Source organism: Drosophila eugracilis, unplaced genomic scaffold, assembly GCF_018153835.1.
Source record: "Drosophila eugracilis isolate 14026-0451.02 unplaced genomic scaffold, ASM1815383v1 contig_90, whole genome shotgun sequence".
Taxonomy (NCBI): domain Eukaryota; kingdom Metazoa; phylum Arthropoda; class Insecta; order Diptera; family Drosophilidae; genus Drosophila; species Drosophila eugracilis.
In genome coordinates this window covers 1,145,188-1,167,252 of record NW_024573812.1, presented here as the reverse complement: position 1 = coordinate 1,167,252, position 22,065 = coordinate 1,145,188, and the positions used below count along the sequence as shown (strand labels likewise).

The window sequence follows — 22,065 nt, the reverse complement described above, 5'->3', positions numbered from 1 at the left end:
TCCTTCGCTTCTATTTCTTCAAAGTCCACCTTGGACTTCGTTTTCCTCCTTAAGTTCTCCCTAGAGAATTCTAGGCAGTGATGCCAAAATTTAATCAGTTAAGTTAACTTCAGTTTTCAAAAAATTTTAGAACCAATTTTAACAATATCTCTAAAATAAAAATTCATAAAAAGATTTTTCGATCACCCATTTTTCATCTTTCCTCTTAAAGCATTAAACCCCAACCCAGCATCTCTGATCCACGTCGCCTTGGAGGCTGGATCTTAGCTGGAAACCTACACGCATGTCCAGTGCCTCTGATGATATGTACTTTCGCAAACATAACTGACATGTTTGGCTAAGGAGCCATGAAATAAATTCCACTAGAGGGCAGGGAAGGGAGAAAATCCCAAGCAGGCAGCACGTGTCTTGTCTTGGCCAAGTCAAGCAAATGAAGTTAACTCAATCACGGAGCGGCCAAGGGCCCTGCTCGGGTGTCGGCCGGCGAATAGTAAAAATGTTAGAATAACTTGTATAAAATTTATCAAGCTGCCGCTCCTGCTGCTGCTGCTGCTGCTGCTGACGTTTCCCTGGCTCCCTTCTTTCGCCTTTCGCAACTACTTTTGGGCTGGGCAGAAAAAAGGGTTCTGAACTTGGACGTGGGTCTCTCCATCAGCTAGCTAGGCAGCTCCAAGCCCAAAACTCCATCCTTCCTTCTACCTTCTCCTGCCACACGCTCAAGGGAGCAAAGTGATATTTATGCCAATTGTTGGCCAGCGCTACATGCGTGTGTGGGTCTTAGAAGTGCCAGTAGATGTAGATGGTCATGGAAATGGAAATGGAAATGGGATTGGGATTGGTCTGGATTGGGGCTTGGGATGTATGGAGAGAAAATGTGAGAATCTAGTTAAGATTAAGTAAGAAATATAATAAATATGATTCTTTTAAGAAAAGTAATATAGATTTCTAATCGAAAATGGTTAGGGTATTGAGGTTGGGAATATAAAGTCATAACATGAAATGATTTATTTACATTTTACCTATCTAACACTAATTTTCTTCTAGTGTAGGGATCAAGGAAAGGGCTGTGTTTCTGCTGTTGTTATTTTAAAGCAAACACAAACGGACACAAAAGGTGAATTCAATTTATTACGAGAGCATTTCAAACTCACAGGCAAGGTTGAAGTTGAGTTGGAGTTGGAGCTAGAGTTTGACTGGGATTTAAAAACGAGCCTTATCGGACGCCGTAATCCCTGGGAGCAGAGCAGAGCGGAGCAGATGGAGGTATGGGCGCAGGCGCAGGCGGAGGCCAAATGCAATTATGTGTATTTTATGCTCCGACTAGCTTCATACTTTTGCCTGATTGACAAATAAATTTGCGATCCATGCGTGACGATAGGCGGATGGTCGGATTCGCCTGGTTAACGAGTTCCATCGCTGAAAGTGTTCTGGACGGGGGGGGGGAGAGAGCACTGGACTGCTGGAGGAGGATTAGGCAGAGAGGCCTGATAGCACTGATAGTTTTCCATTTCATTGTCAATGTCGGGCGGTTGGTTGGTTGGCTTCACTTGGTTAATTAAGCCAATGCCATGGCAATCAATGTTTTCACTTAAGTGCAAGTAAATTTCACATCAGCAGTAGCCATCTTCATTTTCCTTCTGCCATTTCCCATTTTCAATTTTCCATTTCGATGCAGCTGGTCCGGCAGGAAGAACAACTGCATTTGTTTGATGTTAGACAGCCCCTGACTGTGACTTTGACTTTGACTTTGGCTCTAACTCTGACTTTGACTTGGTCATTAGTGGCTGTCGTTGTCAATGTTCTGGACTTGATTTGTTGGCCTTTTCCTGCCAGCGGCTTGGCCCAAAGTTGGGTGGTTTCTTAGCCTTCATTAGGTCCATATACCAAGAAGCTTTAAAAGGAATACAAAACACAGATAGACAAAAAGTTGAGACTTTTAAATTAAAAGAAATTTAATAAATTAAGTTTAATTAAGCTGTAACCCTCTGTAAAGGCAGTAAACAAAGCTCTTACTCATCTATTTTACTTTAAAAAGTTTATAAATAAAATCAAGACTTGTAAATTGGAAAGTGTTGAATGTGTTTTAAATTCTTCTTCCTATTTTAGAAAACCCAGTGTCATACACACATTAGAATTCCTTTTTCTAGCTTTTTAATTACACGCCGCATAGTTCTGCGTAAGCCAAGTCCAAAGCCACCGCAAACGCATTGGACAGCCCACGTAGCTGGCCAGGAATTTATGGACAAAGCAACTGCTTCAATTACCAAGATAAGGCGTCGGTACCAGCACCCCCGCCCACCCAAATGTGTTGGCATAAAACTGTCGAATGTCGTGCGGCATTTGTTACTTATTACATGTAAAGAGACGGCGACTGAGACTGCGACTGCCCCGGCGACTATGGCTGCTGCAACATCGACCGATATCGATATGCTAAGCCCCGCCGATCAGTCACACTCGCACAGATATATATAGCTATATATATATATATGGTACACCCATATAGACAAAGCTACATACGTGCTGACCTTCAACTTAGTTTGCAACCTTGTTAGTTGTCGGACCATACATATGTATCGCTAGTCGTTTTCTTCTGTCTCTTTATTTTTTGGGTCTTTGACTTGCGGGACAATCGCGATCACTTTTGGTGATTGGGCGGCAACGCCTCCGTCTACGACGTCATCAACCCAGCAGCAGCAGCAGCAGCAGCAACAACACGCAACTGACAGCAGCAACATCGGCGACAAAGACAACAGCAACACCCCCAAGAAATGCAGTGAAAAAGCACGACAATAGACCACGAGACAGGCTCAAATTTGTTGGACGTCGTCGTTCCCAATCAGACGGCGACAAGGGTTCTGTTCTGGCCATCATTAAATCCGAAATAAAATAATGCGCCACGTTGTCCCCATTGGAAGTTGGCAGACTCACGCTCACCCAAACTCCTTAATAACTCTGTCCGGCTATCGTGGTCAACGCATCTTGGCCAGAAGAGGAGCAGCAGAGTAGACTAGACATGGACATGGACCCAATGCCTTACCAACTTATTGCTCTATTTTCACAAATAGTTTTCGATTTCAGTTTCACTTTCTGCCAACTGCCTCCTGCCTGGTGCCTGCTGCCTGACTGCCTGCCCATCATGTTAACAAGGCGACCAAGGAAAACGCCAACTCGCTAGAATCACCATCCATCCCATCAACAATGTAAACGAGCCATCGTCCAGACTTCTTGGTTCCAACCAGGTACCATAAACAACTTAAACGACCGGCATATCCAAGTCCAAGAATTGTTTGGGCGTTCCAGCTGGCGAGTGGGAAGTCCTTGGAGAAACCCTATCATTATTTGATGCTATAAATATGATTTGGCCCCAAAAAATTACCAGAGTGAATCATCTGGCGAGATGAGAGAGGCCCGCATGCCGAAGAACAGGTAATAAGCGGCCGAAAACCCACACATTTTCTGATTATGAAATATTGTTACCATTAAGAGTGACGTCACGGAAGCAGCATCATCACACAGAGAGAAAAGTGGGGGGTTTTTAAGAAGATTTTTAAGACTTCATATTGATGTCTGACTTGGTTTGTAAAGTAGAAATGCCTTAGTGGGAGACCTTAAAAGTTTATTCTTACAATTCCAAAACTTGACAGTGGCTTTAAACATTTCCAATTGCCTTTTAAATCTATTTTTAAACTTACTTACTTAAGAAGTAAATAAATTTACCTCCTTTATTATAAAATCCAGCAAGTTTTCGAACTTTTTCTCTGTGTAGAAACAACGGCATCGCAAGGTCATCATTTGGCATTGCCAGTCAGTGGAAATTCCTGTAAGAAAGAAGAACAAAAAGCAGCATTTCATAGGGGTACTATATACTCATATACTAGTATACGAGGTGTGTTCAAAAAGTAAGGTGACTCTTCAAATTTCGCGAATTTCAAATTTTTCGATTATCGAAACCTTTTAGAAGTTATACGAGGTGTGTTCAAAAAGTAAGGTGACTTTTCAAATTTCAAATTTTTCAAATTTTTCGATTATCTTCAGTTTTGGGAACAAGAAAAAGTCACACGGGGCCAAATCCGGTGAATATGGTGGCTGAGGCATTATTGTGGTGTTGTTTTTGGCCAAAAAATCCAAATCCTTTGATCCATATTTTTCGATAGCAAAAAATCGCCGAGCTCGCAAAATAACTTGTAACTTTACGCCTCTCACAACCAAACAAAAGAGGATGTTCCATTGAAACTTGGTACAGATGTTAGGGAAGAGTGTACCAATATAACAAAACAAAAAAATCGATAATCGAAAAATTTGAAATTCGCGAAATTTGAAGAGTCACCTTACTTTTTGAACACACCTCGTATATATACATATATATATACAAATATTCGATCGGGTTTTATTGCACTTGCGGTTGCCAAGTCGAGATCAAGCTTGAAAGCTGCTTTTTTTCGGCTAGAGATCTACATACGTATTTATATATCGATATTAATTGACTTGTTCTGGTTTAACTTGTTTTCGATTTCAGTTAAGAGAATTTGCCTTTAGCTGATTTTTTTCTTCAATTTCTCTCGATTTATTTCATTATGAATGCATAACGGTAAATGCTAAATACTTTATGCAAATTCTCGAATTTAAAACGAACCAGTTTATAAATTAAATATTTGGTTATTTAGTCGAATAAATATATATTTACAAATACTCAAATAGAGCTAAGCAAACACTCAGGCGAATGGCTAAAACAAATAAGTTTTTGGCTAACATCGTTTGTTGAACTCGCTGAGAAAACGTGTCTCGCAGCTCGAACTTTTGAACTCACTTCTAAGATAATAAAATAAGATGTTTTGGATTGATAAAGCCGCTCCCCAGAAAGCCAGTTACCTGTACATTTAGCACCTACTAAACTTTTCTAGAGATTTTGTCATTTTGTTTTACGAACATTTCATATTTCATGAAAAACTAGTTTGGGAACACCTCCCTTCCCCCCCGTAGAATAAATAAAACACTAAGCATTCTGGCAGCTGGCATAAAACTTAATAATTATAAGTGCTGCTTTTTTTTTTTTTTGATGTTGAAAAGATTTTCAAATACTAGCCAGAACTGAACCGGATATATGGGGGTTGGGCTAAAGTAACTCAATCACTAGACGGCGTATTATGTCATAAGGCTGAAAAACAAGAAACACGTTTTCAGAGATAATAATAACATTAAAAGTGAAACCAAAAAGTGAAATTCACTCGCACACAGAATCGTTTAATGATAATAATGATCGATTGAGCATTTATGGAAATTAATTTTGCTAAATGCAGCATTAATACATTCGGTTAATTCAATTAACATCGCCGTTCTTAACGTTCCTTTGCCCTGGGCAACAAATCGATTTTGGAGTCACAGGTTCTTTGTTTCTACTTCTTTGTTCAATTGTGCGTTTATTTTAATCTCTTGTTTCACTATCCAGCAATGTATGGCCAAAAATATACCAAACACTTTTCCATTGACATCAAAAGCTACTTGTTCGGGCCTACGACGAGCAATTAATGTCGCCTCAAGTGCCGTATTGCAGAAAATCAATTAAAAACCATTCAGATGAATATTTCTTTTGCTAGCGGAAGTAAAAGTTTAGCAAAAAAAAAACAAGAAGTGCAAGAGAATCGCACCATTTTTGACAACAGCTTGGGCGGGTTAAAGCGCCATTAACATTGGATTTGCCATATAGCCGAAGATTTTGATGCCGATCTCTATGTACTCGAGTTTCATTAATCTTCCGTTTTGTGTGTGTTGTTTGCTGCCATTTTTGTGGTTTCTGCTCGATTTGGCACAAGCTCTAAGCAGCGGCAAACAAATAAACGGAATCAAATGCCAAAATGCCATAGCACACCCGTTTTAATTTTCTGCAAATTAACCAAATAGGAAATCACACTAATTGCTTTGCAGCCAATATGCTTTTCGGTTGAGTTATAGTTAATTTATTGACTAGCAAAAGAGCATTTGGGAAATCATAAATTACAGTAATTTGGGTACAAAACATTAATTAATATTTGGAGAGAGAGTATAGTCAAGGATGGTAGCTCATGAAAGATGTTTCTTCAAAAATATGATAAGCTTTTTTGTATGTTTTTGAATTTAAGGAGACTTTGTAACTAAGATTTATGCATATAGATCAAAGATATACTATATTATGATATAGAAAATAATAAGGTAACATATCAAGCAACGTAATTTGATGAAATATACAACTTAATGTTGGTGAGTATTTATAATATAAAAACATTTCTTTACTTAAAACGAAGTTTAACATTTCCCTTACTTTCTCTTACTTCCTTTAAATTGTATCACTAAATATCACCTTTTAACTTTTCTCTAAAGTGTATTACCAACTTCTACTCTAACTTCAATTTCTGATATATATCTTTTGTTTCTGCAAACTAGGTTCCCTGCGCCCACGCCCACTCCATAGTTTCGATTTGTAGATCGATCATTGTATGTAGATTGCGCTTTTGATGGACAGTGGTCATGAGCATGTCTGCGCCTCAGCTGGAACGAGCTGAAAAACTAGGAGGCGTGGGTCTGTTTTACATATTGGCGTTTTATTTGTATTTAATTATGCCATTAAAGAGTAACAGATTAATAACCATTAAAGTGCCAACAGTTGGGCATTCATCAGACCGAACAGAAAACAGAAACGAGTTTAAGCCGATGATTTGGTAGTGCCATCGGAATAGTAAGAAACATATAGACGAAAACTACAAAAACAAATTAAATCTCAGATCGAATCACTTTTATTTTCAGTTTTGCCAACTACACACGCAGCTGGATGGCATTAAAAGAATTAATTTTAAGCAACCAAACCGAACCCAAGATGATGATGTTAAGGCTTGCGACTGGGATCTGTAGAAACCAAGAGTTTGGCTAAGCCTCTCGGTTTCTTTCAGCGGGCGGGCCAACTAACTTTATATATGAACTATAAAGATTGATATCACGACCCGATCTTAGATACAACCGATTCTCCTCTTGACGCAAGCCGAAATGTGAATAAATTTCTGAGAAAAACAGGTTACAATATAGTAGAACCCAGCCAAAAACGATTTTCGGCTGCTGGATGTCATAAAATTCAACAGTTTGCCTCTGATCATAAGACGGTTTACGTATTGTATCCGATGTCACAGCGATGTTTATTCAAGGACAGCCGCCGCGGCATTTGCATACTGATATGGCGGCTTAGTCCGACTTACACCCAATATATGTGTGTAGTTAGTCAGGCTTAGTATGCGGTTATAGAACAGATTTAGCTACCAGTATGCATATTGGGCCATGAATATGCTAGCTGATCGCGTGATACAAGCTTAGAAAGCGAGTTTGGAAAGAACTTTTGAAAAGAAGAAAGAAAGAAATATTTTGAAAAACAAAAAGTTGACATTCTTAGCTTTTATTTTCTTATAAGCTATTTAATACATTCATAACGTTTATAAAGTATTTAGTTTATATTTTTTTTTATTATAATCCAGTAGGAAAAGTACGATCCTGAATAGAAGCCAATCTTGACAGGCCCCGGAGTGTGTCCGTAAGGGAAGGGATCCATGGAGAAAGAGTTGAATGCAGAAGAATACCCATATACGCATTTTTCTGCTAAAGTTATGGGTTAATATAAGATTTAGTTCATATGTAGTATTCAAATTTTACCAGAACGAGTTTTTGAATGAAACTGTAATTTATTAGCAATTTAAATTTGACAACCGTATGATATTTTAATCCAGACTGCTTAGCTTTTGACTACACATCTATACATCTTGATTAGCTAGTTATTACATCAACTGATATAGAAATCTATCGATGCAAATTACAAATAGTTACTTTTATACCGATATAATCCCCCCACCTTGGTCTGCAGAAACCACCTCACGATCACCCCCATCGATAAGCATCGCGGCAAGGTCATCTCTTGAGCAGCATTGCCCCTATCATTCCGATGTGAGCTAATGCATAATTACCGCAATTAAGTTGTCGTCCAAGCAATAGACGCTGTGAGATCAACTTCAAGTCGCTTTAAATAAACTAATTAATGTTCTAAGATTAAGACTGGAGATTGTGCTAATTGCAGTTTCAACGCGTGTCGCGATTGCCATCGAAATCGAGGTAGTGCGCGAGGGTGAGAGGTGGCACATTGGGTCTCCATCTCTCGATCTTCCAGTTCGAATGGTCAGATGATTTATGGCGGACATTGCCATAATCATTAGAGTGCATCCCCATGAGAGGAGCGTGGGCGCCTATGCCCATGATATATACTCCATATATGTGGTGGGGCTACTCCTGATTAATGGGCCCACTTGGAGGCCAGAAAGCGAAAACGATAAGGATGGCTACCGACTACTGACTACTGACTACTGACTACTACTGGGGAGGGAATGAATTTACGAGAATGTTGGGGCAAATACACAAACACCATGTAAATCAATTATTCATGCCCCACCAGGCAAATGGCATAAAAACGTCATACTATTTGTGGCAATTACAAGTAGCAGGCGATAAATATATAAGAGAATATGCAGCATCAATGGGGCCAAGAACTCTGGCGTTAGCTGAGCTCTGATCCCAATCCATTTGGGCCAAGAATTATGATCGGGAATACCCAGTCCCTGGAAATTTTTCAAACTATAAATAGTTGAGTGAGTGATTGTGGCACGTTATCGTTGGGTTTTCTGCCACTCGAGTTTGGTTATTCCATTAAGTTGGACTTATTTATAGGCAAATGATTTATAAAGCTAAGTTAAAATGGGTTCTAAGGCTGGCATTTGGGGGATATAGATCAGTTTTGCGGGAAAGTTAGATATAAATTATATATAATTTTAATCTCCCAAAGCTAATTGCTTTATATTTAAGCGATTTTCACTTCAAAAATATTGCTCAATCCATCGCAGATAAAACTACAATTTATTTTATGGCCTCAGAAATTCAAATTAAATTAATTTACAAGTGCCACTGGCTGGATACCCTCACATCAAGCTCTCTTAATTAAATGCCTCCCTCCTCCTCCAGTCTTAGCAACATTCTACATTTGCCTTAATTGCATATTTAAAGCTGACATTTATTATAATTAAACTTACATCGCCTATTGCAGACGACGGCATTCTAAAGCTTGAAGCTGACTGGCTAAAGTCTGAGTCTTTCAGTTTTCTGTTCTTTTTCAGTTTTCAGCTTTCGGTTTCAGTTGCTTGTGCTAATTTCGCCTAGCAAGTTGATTAATAAGCTGCCATAACGCGGCTATCACAGAACAGCAGCCGCCAAACCGAGAGACCATCCATCTTCCAGACAAAGAAGCCCCTCTCGAGGGGATGGGAGCTACCTATCCTTTCAGCTAGGTGCTGAAAACGAAATTCATTTGCTACAACATGGCCTTGAGCCATGAATTATGTGCGCAATTACTCTTCGAAGTTGTCGTGCTCGTTCTTGGCGAAGAACTGGAGTGTTCTTCTAGTGGGGCTACGATCCTCTTTCATTTCTAATGGCTGGCCAATAAAAGTGCAAGTTGCTAGTTGCAAGTTGTGGCTCGTTGCAAGTTGCCAGTTGCGATTAAAGGAACTGTGCCAGTTGTTGGCTGACTTTTTTCTAATGGCGCCTCTAGACTCCAGTTGGGTCTGGCAGTTAATTACACCTTGTTGGCCGTGTTGCAAGTCAGCGTGTTGCCGATTCTCTTGCCGATATAGTCATAGTGTACAGATGCAGTTTGTACCTGCACCTCGGCACGTTGCAGCGTGTGAAATGAATGGCGCATGTTTTTGATATCATCGAACAACGAGCCAGCCAACCAACCAGCCAGCTAGACTCCGCATCTCTTCTCTCGTTTCGAGACCCTCAGATAGCCATCGTATTTCAGCATTTTGTTTCGTTGACATGTGAAAAGTCTTCTTCTGAGTCAGCGGCTTAAAAATCTCAAATTGCCTTGGGCAAGGCCGCCAAAAAGTCAAAATATTATTATGAAGATGAACAAAGTATTTATGGGAGTTTATTTTAATACAAATTTTAATATTTAAATTTAAAGTTTTGTTTTTAAAGATTATTAATAACACAAATAGGCATAAATTTTCTTTAATTTGTTTAACATAAAGTCTTAATGTTTTAAAATAAATTAACAAGTAATGTCTTTACAGCTATTAGTAAAATAAAAAATACTATTAAAGTAATCCATCTATCAAGTTTATATTTTAAGCAAAAGGAATTTATTACAAAAATGGTTAAAAATCTGATGAACGATATGTGTTAAACTTAAGGAATGTAAATCACAAAAAATGTTTAAAAAGCTATCAACTTAACTATTTTCGAACCTTTATATTGCTTCTTTTAGCAAAAGATTTTCTTAAAAATAATTAAAATTTAATACATAGAACTTGACCTATGTTTCAAACCAATGACCGGTAGGCAATTAGCAAAAAATTGGCCTTACTCAGGGCAGTCAAATTTGAGGGACTTTCAGATTTAGACCGCGTCATCGGCAGCAAGTTCTTAACATAATTGTTAACGCCTCAAACGGATTGAGTGGCAAATTATGAACGAAAATTACCTTACATCAAGTGGCCACAAATGGCTTGGTTTGAGCAGAGTTTCCCAGGCCTCAAGGCTGCGTATGCGGAAATCGCCAGCAGTTCAATTAACACACCCAAAGCGAAACCTTTTCCCACTGTTTTGATTTTGATTTTGGTTTCGTGTTTTGGTTTTTTTGGTTTATAAAATTCGATCGGTTTCTGCATGCCTCGAGTGTTCGTTGGGTGTTAAAAAGCTCTTAAATTACACAGCGTCCCCTGCATGCCAAAAAGAGTCACAATCTTGTGAAATTACAGTCCGAAGGCTGCAGCGGCGACCTTAACTTTTGGTTTCTTCGAGTCGTTGACACTTCGGTTGAGTTTTTCGGTTTCTGTAGCAAGTTAATGAATTAGCTATAATTCGAGTTACGTCACAGCTGTTACTCTGCTGAATCATAGTTCCGTTCTGTGAAGGATTTGCCTTGATCGATTGATTGGGCTTAAAGGGCAGGCCACCATGACGTATACTTGATACATTCGCTTATCAATCATACGCCACGTTGAACGCTGTCAACCCACACTATTCACTTGAGACGCCAGATCAAGAATTTGCCATTATTTTTAGCCAATGCTATTCCTATGATGTTTTTTCAATTATTTTTGTTTCTTTGTGTGTCAGCACGAATTAACGCTGGCGATTTAAATCGCACCAAGAAGCCAAAACAAACAACACGATGCGGAAATTGTTTGTACAACATGGCTAAAACAAAGGCGCCCAAACAATTCATTATTATTATTATTGTTGATATTATTGTTAATTTAACGCGATGAGCAGCCAAATAATTGTGTATAAAACACTGTTTAAAATCAGAACTTAAAAACCAAATTCCGAGCTAAGCCAACCTTGATTTCAATTAGCAAATTTTTGGAGTGACTGCAAATTTCTCAATTTGTTGCCAACAGAAAAAAAAACCAAGAAAAAAAAATCATATGTATTTGCCTAGCCATTTTCTCCCAACTAAAAGTTTGTTTCTCTTTTTTTTTTTTTGTTATTTTTGGTTTTATTTTCCGTTTTTAATGTAGCAAGGTCGTTCGTTGGTCCGCGACGCCAAAAGCAATTTGTAATGATTATTAAAACAACGACCTGCTTGGCATGCTCCAAGCAGCTCCAAAGCCCGCCCCTTCACCCGGCTTATAACTGCCATTGTTTACTGTACCTGCTGCCGTAGCCGTTGCCATTTGCCGTTTGGCGTTGGCTTTTAATTGAAATAGCAAAAAAAAAACAAACGGTAACAAGGCAGTGGCTAAAAAATTATATTTGGATTACAACATGGTCAGCCGAGCTGCGAATATATATGGTATATATATATATGATATTGTACTTTGTAGTATATGAAATTCTTGGGCAATTATTGCCGCACAACGCAGCCTTTCGATACGTATTCAGCCGGTGATTGAATAGCCATGAACATTGTGATTATGACAGCCGGACACTCGAGGAGTTCTATTTAAAGCACCTAGCACCCATATAGATCTCTGGGCATTCCATCTGTGTTAGCTCAGCGTTAATTTGGCAGTACACAGCAGTCCCCTCTGTGTGTCTCCCCTCTCTAAATAATTGACTTGTGAAAGGGAAATCCATCACATAAAAATCTTAGATGAAACCATAACCATTCTATGCTAAGTGACCGACACACCCGCCAAAACATGATTCACTTCTTTAGCCAACTCTGAATTTTAAGCACATAAATTGCATTTAATGCTGGCCAACCAAATAAGCCAAACAGCCATAAACGAACCAATCTCAGTCTGAATTATGTCGCTGGTTGGGTTAATCAAAAAAGAAACAAAAAACCAGAGCCAAATAGAGAAGCTTGCTGAACGAGGGAATTACCCAGGGGGAATAGCGAGGCTCAGACACATCCGCAACGGGAGCGGCGGCCCAAACAAATCAAAAGTAATTCACACGCTCAACATGCGAAAAAAAAGGAAGAGAATAAACAAAAATGTTAATTTCTAGGCACTGGAGTAGAGGATTGTGCTACTTGAGGGAGTTCTTTGCTGAATCTCAAGGAAAAGAACCATTGAAATAATTTTAAATCAAATTTTAAAACCAATTTTTAAGAAAAGGTGTCTAAGTATTGAAAAATTATGTATACTTTTTAAAATTGTTCATGCTTGATAAATATTTTTAAAAAAAAGATTGCTTAGCTTTTTGCAGCTTTCATTAACTTTTATAGCTGGAAAATGATTAATTTATATATTCAAATATTTCTAAAAGACAATACACAATTTAAAACCATTTCATTTTCAGAATTTAACGTCTTTACATGCTAAGCAAACCTCTTAATTTCTAGTTATTTAACAAGTTTATAATTTATAGTACCATAAACCAATTAAACTGCTCATTTTATAGATCTATTTTAATCAGCATTCACAAGTTTAACTCAAAACGAATATTTAACTTTCGCCTTGATTTTGGCAACACGACATTTAAAATTTTGTATTTGTCATTCCTGATTTAAATTTTAACTTTTTTTATAGCAAAAAGACTTTTATTTATAAAAACAAGTTATTTAAATTGAACAAGCATTAAGAGATCTGAGATCTTGTTTTGTTTCAAGTAGAAGCTTTTACAGAATCTCAATCATTGTTCTTGTTTGAAGAAGCTTCTTAGAGATTCTTAGAGAATCGCAGTCAACCTTCTGGTTTGGCAGTCGGCAGGCGTCTGCGAGAGTTTGAGAAAAGCGGGAATTCAGAGTGCCCATCAACGAGCTAAGAGCTTCGTTTTCGTTTTCGACTTCGGCTTATGGGAACTTCGGGCCAGTTTTGGTAAGCCAACAAGTTGGGCTGTCTTGCTGTGGGGCTCACCGTTAGCCGAGCAGTCGAAACACGCAGCTTGAGGCGAGCGGTTCTTGCGCGCGCTTACAAACCGCCTAACTACTTAACTCTTTTAACAGCGAGAAGCTACTAACCCACAGCAGTGTCTCAGTAGAAGACGTAATCGCCAACGTAATCGTCGCGAGCGCAGAGTTCTGAGAGTGTTGTGCCAATATTTATAGAAATTTAAAGACAAAAATATCAAAAAACAAAATAGAAATAATAGAATTACAAAAAACAAAAAACAATACATAATTGAGGAGAAACCTGGCTGATTGATTGATTGTGGGCGTAACAAGTACACTTCTGATTCACACTCGGGAATAAATCCAGCATCGATCAGGGGACTTACGGATACTGCATTGCACTTTAAAGCAAGGTAAGTCATCAAGTGAAATCCCATCCCATCTCCCCCATCACGACCTTGACATTTGATGGAATTGATTTTGTCGTTCTCTGCTAATTGAAATGAATGCACGCTGAAGCGGAGAGGATCGTTTGATTGGCACTTAAATTGTGTTGTACCAATCATCTGGCTGCAAAATTGTCCAAGACAAGATTTTAGCCACAGCCGACAGAGTTTTTAATTAGCATTCTGTGGTGTCTTATAAATAAACATGGTTTTATGGTTGGATGTGGATGTGCTAAACGCCAAAGGCCACTGAAACGCGCTGTCCATGAGTGTTAAATAAAAGCTAAGCTAAAGTTATAGCTAAAGCTAAAGCCATATGCTATATAGTACTATATACTATTTCTATACTGGGCCAAATGTGTGTTAGCATGTAAATTACAAAATCAAGTTCGTTGCCTGAGTCTTTTGTTTGGCGTGCACAAAAGGTTCTTTGGCTCGGACATGGAATGGAAACCAAGTCATGCCAAGCTACCGCCAGTGCAGTGGAAAACTGTTCAACAACCTTCACTGGCCCTGGGAAAACCCGTTCGCGGTTCGAAATGCGTGTGCTTAATTTACACAAAGATTAGCATTAACGTTGATATAATTTCATATTTTTATTAACCCAAAAAAAAAAAAAAAAATTTCAAGCCCAGTGCGGTTTTTTGGCCGCTTGCCTTGGCCAGAATTTATGAGCGATGTAATCTCCGCTTCGGCTGAAACATTCAATGCATACGAAATTCCCGAAAAACAAAAAAGAATTAAGGAAGCCTGCCGAGATCTTGGCGATCTCTCGTCATGTGATTCAGCCAACTATATAGTATAGTATCGGCACCATCTTCCGGAGGTCTTTGGCCTATTCGCCATTTACATTTATTTCTATTTTTCTTGGCTTTTGTTATGGATTTGCCATTCCCCACATCTGGAGATCTATGTAAACAGAAAGACTTATTTGCATGCCAAAACGAAAGCCTAATTAGGACAGACGACGAGGGTTTCTTTGGCCTGGCCTACATTCAAGTGGTCATTCTGCCATTCAAGTAATCTCGGTTGCCCCTGAATTATGTCCACTTTAGATAGAATTTTACACCCAATTATCCACGCAATTGTTAATTACGCATTTGATTGTGCCCCGGCGACGGCTCAATTTCATTTCGAAGCCGAAATTAATGAACTCTAATTAAGCGTTGGGTGGAAGAAAACAAAAAAAAATTATATGTATGGGAAATAAAAAATACGAACGGCCTTTGTTGGAGTGCTGAACGAGTCTTTTCCTGCTCTTTAATTGTATTTCATTTTTTTTCGGCTGCATTGTAGTCGCCGACAACTCTATTGATTGGCATAAATCGGTTTGAAGAGTTACCATTTCCATGATGTAATTCGGTGCCGAATGCTTGTCATGAATCATGGGCCAACTGCCAAGCTGCCAATTATCAATTGCATTGCTGGCTGGCTCTGCCTGTCAAATAATATTAGCATAAACAAATCGAAACCGATGACTAATCGAAAGCAAACGAATGTCAGAAGAGAACATAACAAAGTCAGATTTTAATTAGCCAACAAAAAAATGAGAAGAAAAAAGACACGTCAAGTCATCTTCCATCTCGAGCTATTATCTTTGGAGCCAAGAATTTTGTGCGCCACTTGTTGAGGCCTAAGAATAGATCATAGCCAAGGCCCAAAACGTGCTTGGCCAAATAAAAGCCGAATTTTTGCAAGTAATTTGAACATTAAAAACAATGTCGGGTAATAATAATCACTCAATGGCAACAACAGCAACAAAAGCGGAAGTCAAAGCCACACGAAAGTGCTGTGCAACATTTTTTTTCTTACTCCTTTTTTTGATTTGTCTTTTCTTTTATTATTTTTGGTTTTTTTATTTTGTTTTTTTTTTTTTTTTCGACGCCTTCCTGGCACGAAATACTTTGGTGAGAATTGCATATTCTCAGCTTTGCAATGGGAGAGAAATAAGTGAAAATATTATGAAAGGCGCCGAGGCAAGTGAAAATCGGAATTTATAATTTTCGTGTGCCGATTTTCCAACCGCAAAAACGGTGCCCCAAGCAGCTGCCACTGCCACTGCTGCTGCTGCTGCTGCTGCTGTGGCAGCATTTGCTGCAATGGTGATGGTGATGCAATCATCGGCTTGACATGCACATCGAGTGACAGAGCAGACATTGCGCATACGCCGCATTGTACACCAAGAGCTCCACAAAGATGAAAGCCAAGTGGGGAGTCGCTGGCCCCGCAGCCAGACCATCTCCAAATCTGAATACGAATCCGAACCAGAATTGGAGCAAGTGAACAGGCCAAACACAATGGCGCAGCCCCAATGCCCTAACTTTCCAACCATAAATCCAACGAACTGGCTCAGATGCGATGAGATAGGTGCCAAGGCATTAAAATATTAGCATTTAACTTTATTAAAGTTCCGCAATCTAGATGGGTTTCAAAAGAAATGTTTAACAAATAGTTAAAGATACAATGATTACAAAGAGAAATGGGACATTTACAGACAGCTTATAATTAGTCTATCAGATGAAAGTAGAATTTAAATCGATAAAACTGTGAAATTATCTTTTTCCAAGATCTTACTTTATATATTTGCTCTTAGTTTAAGTTAATATTTCAAACATTCTAGAACTATTACAGTTGTGCAATAATTAAAAGCAGCCATTAAGCTCTGAACTAGTGTAAAATATGATTAATGTGTCTTTTAATTAAGAGCAAAGTTATTAAAACAGTTTTCCGCGGAGTGTCTTAAAAAATATGCATAAAATTCCAATAAAAATCAATGTAAAATGAATAATTAAGCTAGTTACAAGTTTTTAAATCAGATTAATGGTTATTTAATCTCAGCATATCTTAAAAGTAAAAATAATAACAACAAAAGTTCAATATTTAACAAGCTTAAGAGGCAATATAAAAATATTGATTAAAGTTAAAGTAAAGAACAACTTTCGAATAAGCCTTTAAAATGGGTTTGTAGATTTTAAAACAAGTTAAAGATTAAACTTTAAAAATGTACATATACCCCAGACTTACCCTGCTTTGTTAATATAAACTATATATATATATATATCTGAAGACCCCCCGATGGTTATGACACTCACACGTGCCCAGCGTCTCGTCTCGTCCAAGACAGACTCTTCATCCATGAGTTCCTCACTTGGATTTTCTTGCATGTTGCGTGCCCCACCATGTATATATATATATATATCTCTTTTTTTTCATCATCATCATCTTCTTCAGTAACAACAATATGCGATTTAATTTTCATTTTCTTGGTGGCTGTTTTGTTTTGTTTTGTCGCCTTGCTCACATGGAGACGAAATAAGTAAAGTGCCAACTCATAATAATGTAAGCCACAGATGGCCGTCTTGTTTTTGTTGTTAATGGTACTGTTGTTGTTGTTGTTGTTATTGTTTGTTGACTGACTTTTGTTGCGTTGCCTTAAAATAAGAAACAAGTGCAGAGCCGCCCGCGACATTGTGCAAACAGTTCATACAATTTGATATGATTTCTTGTTTTGTTTTTGCATTTAAATCATTATGCCATTAAAAGACAATTTCGGGCGGTGGCAAATGAAAAGAAATTTCAAATTAAAATGTCTCATTTTTTGACTGGTTGTTGAGTGCTCATAATTTTGCGTTGATTGAAACCGAAAATACACATTTTATTACCAAGATCCGAAAAGTAAGAGCAGAAATATTGCTTTCAATGATAAATGCTTAAATAAATGCGCCGAAAACTTGTTCCAACCGGACATGTAAACGCATGGGGTAAATATGCGAACTCCAGTTTCGGTTCACAGCTCCGTGCGGTTCACTTTCAAGGTTGTTCGGGGCGACAAGAACTTGCAGAAACCGTAACAACAACAGCTGAAAGGCAAACTGCAGCTTGTCTCTTTGCCTTACATTTTGGGTGTGGGTCTCCAGATGACAAGACACTACCACACGCGCCTGCCATTTGAAAGGCACAAGGCGCCTAGAAGTGCATGGCACAAGCCATGGAATTGCGCAATTGCAACTGACTCATAGCCACACAGTAGTTCGCCAATTAACTGACTGCTAAGCGGCTTAGCCAGCGGACAAAGGAGAGCCAAGTTCCAAGACGAAAGACTTCCTTCTGCGCCACGGCCTTGGGGAACTGGTACTATATAGCTCTATATATATATATGTATGTAGTTCTGATAAACTGCGTACTCACGCACAGAACAGTTGCCGCGTTGCTAAAAATACACTGGCAGCGGCCTTGAGGGGCTTACATAATTAATTGCAAGCGGGTTTGCGGGTTCGCAGCAAAGTATGCGGAAAATGTGCTCAATCGAAAGACTCAAGGCACGAACTTTTGACGGGCATCGAAAGACTCCAGGCACGAACTTGATTAGCACTTGCTGCACTGCTCCTCAAAGGGCAACATTCTTTTCAAGACACCGCTTTGTTTATCATATCAGCTAGTTTCCCAAAACAAAAACAAAAAAAAAATAATTAAAAAAATATAAAACCAAACAAGCATACCGAGCTGGGGATTAATAAATCAGCAAACAAGATAAATCATCTGCTGGCCATGTAAGAAGCTTTAATTATTTAATGCAGTTTAAACTTTTCATAACCAAAGGCCAGCTAGATAATTAAATTTCATACCCCTGTCTTTGTATATATATATCTATATATATATATATGAGATTTCGGGTGAGTGTGGTTCTCGTTGTTGTCGAATGCGATCATCGCCAAAAAATCAACATCACGTTCGGCATACAAAAAGATTTTATATACTTATTAGCCAGGCAACAGCAGCATCAGAAAAATAAGAGAAAAAAAGAAGCAAAACCTCGCCGGTGATGGTGAAAAGAACGAAATGTTATGCGTATATATTATACAATATAAAACAGTCTGTCAAGAGAAGACAACACAATACAGAGGGGTAGGAAACCAGAACCCCATTGACGTAGGAACCCCAAAAAACTTAATCATAACGCTCTAAAATAGAAGATAAAACAGTCAGAACTGAATGTTGCTCTTGGGGTTTTGACTTCCAGTCGAGAAGAGGTCAAGTCGTGGCCGGGCAATGATACTATTGTGATATTTGGCCATCATTAACAGCAGGGCCCCTGACTCATGAATGAAAGTGGAGTGAATTCTAATTAAGCAAATGTTGGCCAATTCACAAGAATTCTAATAGTTCTCAAAAAGGTTACTGATTGTGTAAGATTGAATCTCTGGCAAGTTACAAGACCGTCAACACTTTACTTTGAAAGTAAAGTAACTTTCCTAGAACTTTTTCCATATTTCTCAAAGATTTCTTTGAGCCGCAAAAAGTGACAAAATCTCTTGGCTCGTGGGCGTGTCTACAAGTTCTAACAGAATATTATTCGCCATAAATCTAAAACCTTTGCCAAAAAGAAAACCAGTTATAATTTCAAATTTCTTTCTGGCCAAAACGGATCTTCGAGCTGGGAGTTCTGTTTTGGAGACAGAGAAGTGCGTGACATTTATCAGGTTTTATGGCCATTCTTTTTGTTAATTAAAGAACCAACGCCAACGCTTAGCCAAATAGAAAGCCAAAGTCGGCGGCTTCAATGGTTTTATTTTGTTTTTGTTTTTTGTGGGGGGATTCAGTATTTGTAAATGCTGGACGGGAAACTCGATCGTTGGCCATTAATGTTCAGCCTGCAGTTCTGGGTAATTTGGAAAACATTTAAATTAGGGCATGAAATGGTTTTTCATTAGACAATGCTGGGCATGTCGTGCCCTTAATTCGACCACGCTCAAAAATGTCACATTTTTGTTTGGTATTTCTAGTTTGACTAGGGAATGGGAATGGGAATGGGAAGCTAAAGTCCCCAAGCCAGACTCACTTTCATTGCCACTCGTCGAAGCTAAATATGTGACACACATTTATTGGTAAATCGCATTTGGCCCACAATTAATGCCAATCACGTGGCTGACCGCCAATCCACCTGACTGGTGCTACCACTACTACTGGATTTTGTCAAAAAAACCGCTGACAGCTCAGTGCGGTGCATAAGCAAATCAGTTAACTGACTTTGAAGAAAAACCCCAAATGGCCAATTGAAATGCCAGGCCAGTTAACCTGACCCGAACAAATGAGAAATAAAACTAAAATGCAAAAATGCGAGTAGTGTTCGACAAAGTGTTTAACATCGAACAATTGTCAAGGCATCGCCGTTGGTCAATTAGAGGCGGTGACATTGATGATTCGATCGATCCAAGGAGCTACCATGTGTATCTACAAAAACACCAAACCCCAAAAACCACCCATTGTTGTCCCCATCCATGGAGCAGAGTTCATTGGCTCGCAGATTGATTGGACTGATTGCCTAATAATCTTTTCAGTGCGTGTCCCATTCACCCGGGGATTTAATTTTGACTGCTAGTCAGATCCAATCACAGACATTCGCACCCGCTCTTGGCTCAAGTTAATTGTCTCATAATTATTTATTTATAATAATTTTTTGGAAAATGTTCTATCTACCGTTGCAGAGGAAACGAATCAAGCGAATAGACGGACAAGATGATTTCTCGCCGCAAGATCATATCGCGTTCTCTGGACAATTTGGATGCCATTGGGCAGGAAGAGCAGGAGGAAGACGTCTGGCATGATCGAGAGAAGCTCTTTAGGGTGTGTGCTTTGCCCATTACATCTCATTTGAAATCTGTGTCATAATTATATCTCATTTATTAACTGCCCGCAGGATCACATTAACGAGGTGTTGTCCAAGTGGGAGCAGATCGATGACGAGATCTGGGCCAAGATAATTGTCTTCGAGAAGAACCGCCGCGTGGCCAAGGCCTACGCCCGCTCCTCTGTGATAACCATAAATGGATCCAAGAATGGATTCGATGGTGTGCGGTGAGTTTGATTTTAACACTAGAAAGAATTTTATTTTCCAGATTAATTTAAAATTGTTAACTAATTTTGTAACATTGGCTCCACAGCATTGGCCTAAATGGCTTTGATAATCCCATGCGCGATGCGGAGACGAAAGTGATCAAAAAGTCCATAGGCGATGGATTCAAGATCAAAATGGACGACACTGGCAATATATTCATCAAGCGTTATGGCAAGAGTAGCATCTATGTGAACAGCACTTCGCAGGGGAACGAAGAGACTGTGATTGGTGGCGACATTATCCAAATGCCCCAGATGTCCCTCACCGCGGGAACCTCAGCCCGGCTCTTCGACATGAAAAAGTTCCAAACGAACATCAACCGCGAATTCGCACGCACATATCCGGAACGTGGACGATTGGAGCGCCAGTGCCTGTCGGCCGTATCGCTGGTCAAGTCGAATAATAATCTAATCAACTCTCCGGTTTGGATACTCGTTGTCAATGTGGTGGCCATGGACATGCTGAGGAGTCGCCTTCAAAGCATTCCCAAGTCTTTGGATGCGATGGGTATGCGAGTTCCATTGACGAACAGCAGTGAGGATCCCTATTCCACTATTGAAAGTCAGGTGGGATTAATCTATCCCACGCCTGCGGCATCGGATGATTCACAGAACTCCCAGAATTCCCAAAACTCGAGCAACTCCAGCAAGGGACGGCGCAGCATCTTCAGTGCCGCTTTCCTCAACGAGGGTCCATATGTGCCTAAGGTGGGTTTTAATTTAGTTAATACTTAGTATAAGGTTATAATAGTTATATTATGTAATTAAATTACTTAATTGATTTACAGCCGGACTACGAGGTCAGTTCATTGACTCCCATCTATGCGGATAAGAAGAGGCAAAAGAGCAGCGGACCCCAACAGAGGAAGAAACAGGATGATCCGTACTACTGCGGCCTCTTGGCGCGGATTCCCAACTTTATCAAGTCCTCGAAGCAGCCTTGCCCCGGAGCATCCAGCAAGCCCAAGAAGGAGCCGAAGATATCGAGGAAGATCTCGGCGCAGCACCAGCACCAATGTCCTAGAGAGCGCCCACGAAAAGTGCACGGAGAGATTGGCAAAGATTCAGGATGGGGGGGCGGAGATATGTCATATGCAAATTAATTGCTACTTTAGGCGAGTTCAATTTATTGTTTTCTTATTATTTTTTGCTGTACATACAATTCATATGTAAATAAGTTCGATTTAAAAACATGTAAACGATATTAGTATTCATTAAAAGAAATTTCTAAAAGTCACTTATGATGTTTGATTTTAAACTGGATATTTGATACCCTGTTTAGATTAAGTGGGAATCTTGGGAATCTTCATTTACAAAATATTTATTGCTTAAAAACCTAAGCGAAAACTAAATATTGCTGTTACGAGTACCAAAACA

General features: G+C 39.1%; 1 protein-coding gene across 1 annotated transcript; it reads left to right on the top strand.

Annotated features, from left to right (window-relative positions):
• The first annotated feature begins 13,367 nt into the window (after positions 1-13,367).
• LOC108106589 lies at positions 13,368-21,925 on the top strand. Its single transcript, XM_017213770.2, has 5 exons — positions 13,368-13,761; positions 20,280-20,418; positions 20,492-20,649; positions 20,736-21,396; positions 21,477-21,925. Exons 2-5 carry the CDS (start codon positions 20,311-20,313, stop codon positions 21,789-21,791), a joined length of 1,242 nt encoding a protein of 413 aa, XP_017069259.1. The 5' UTR covers positions 13,368-13,761; positions 20,280-20,310; the 3' UTR covers positions 21,792-21,925.
• Positions 21,926-22,065: the final 140 nt, after the last annotated feature.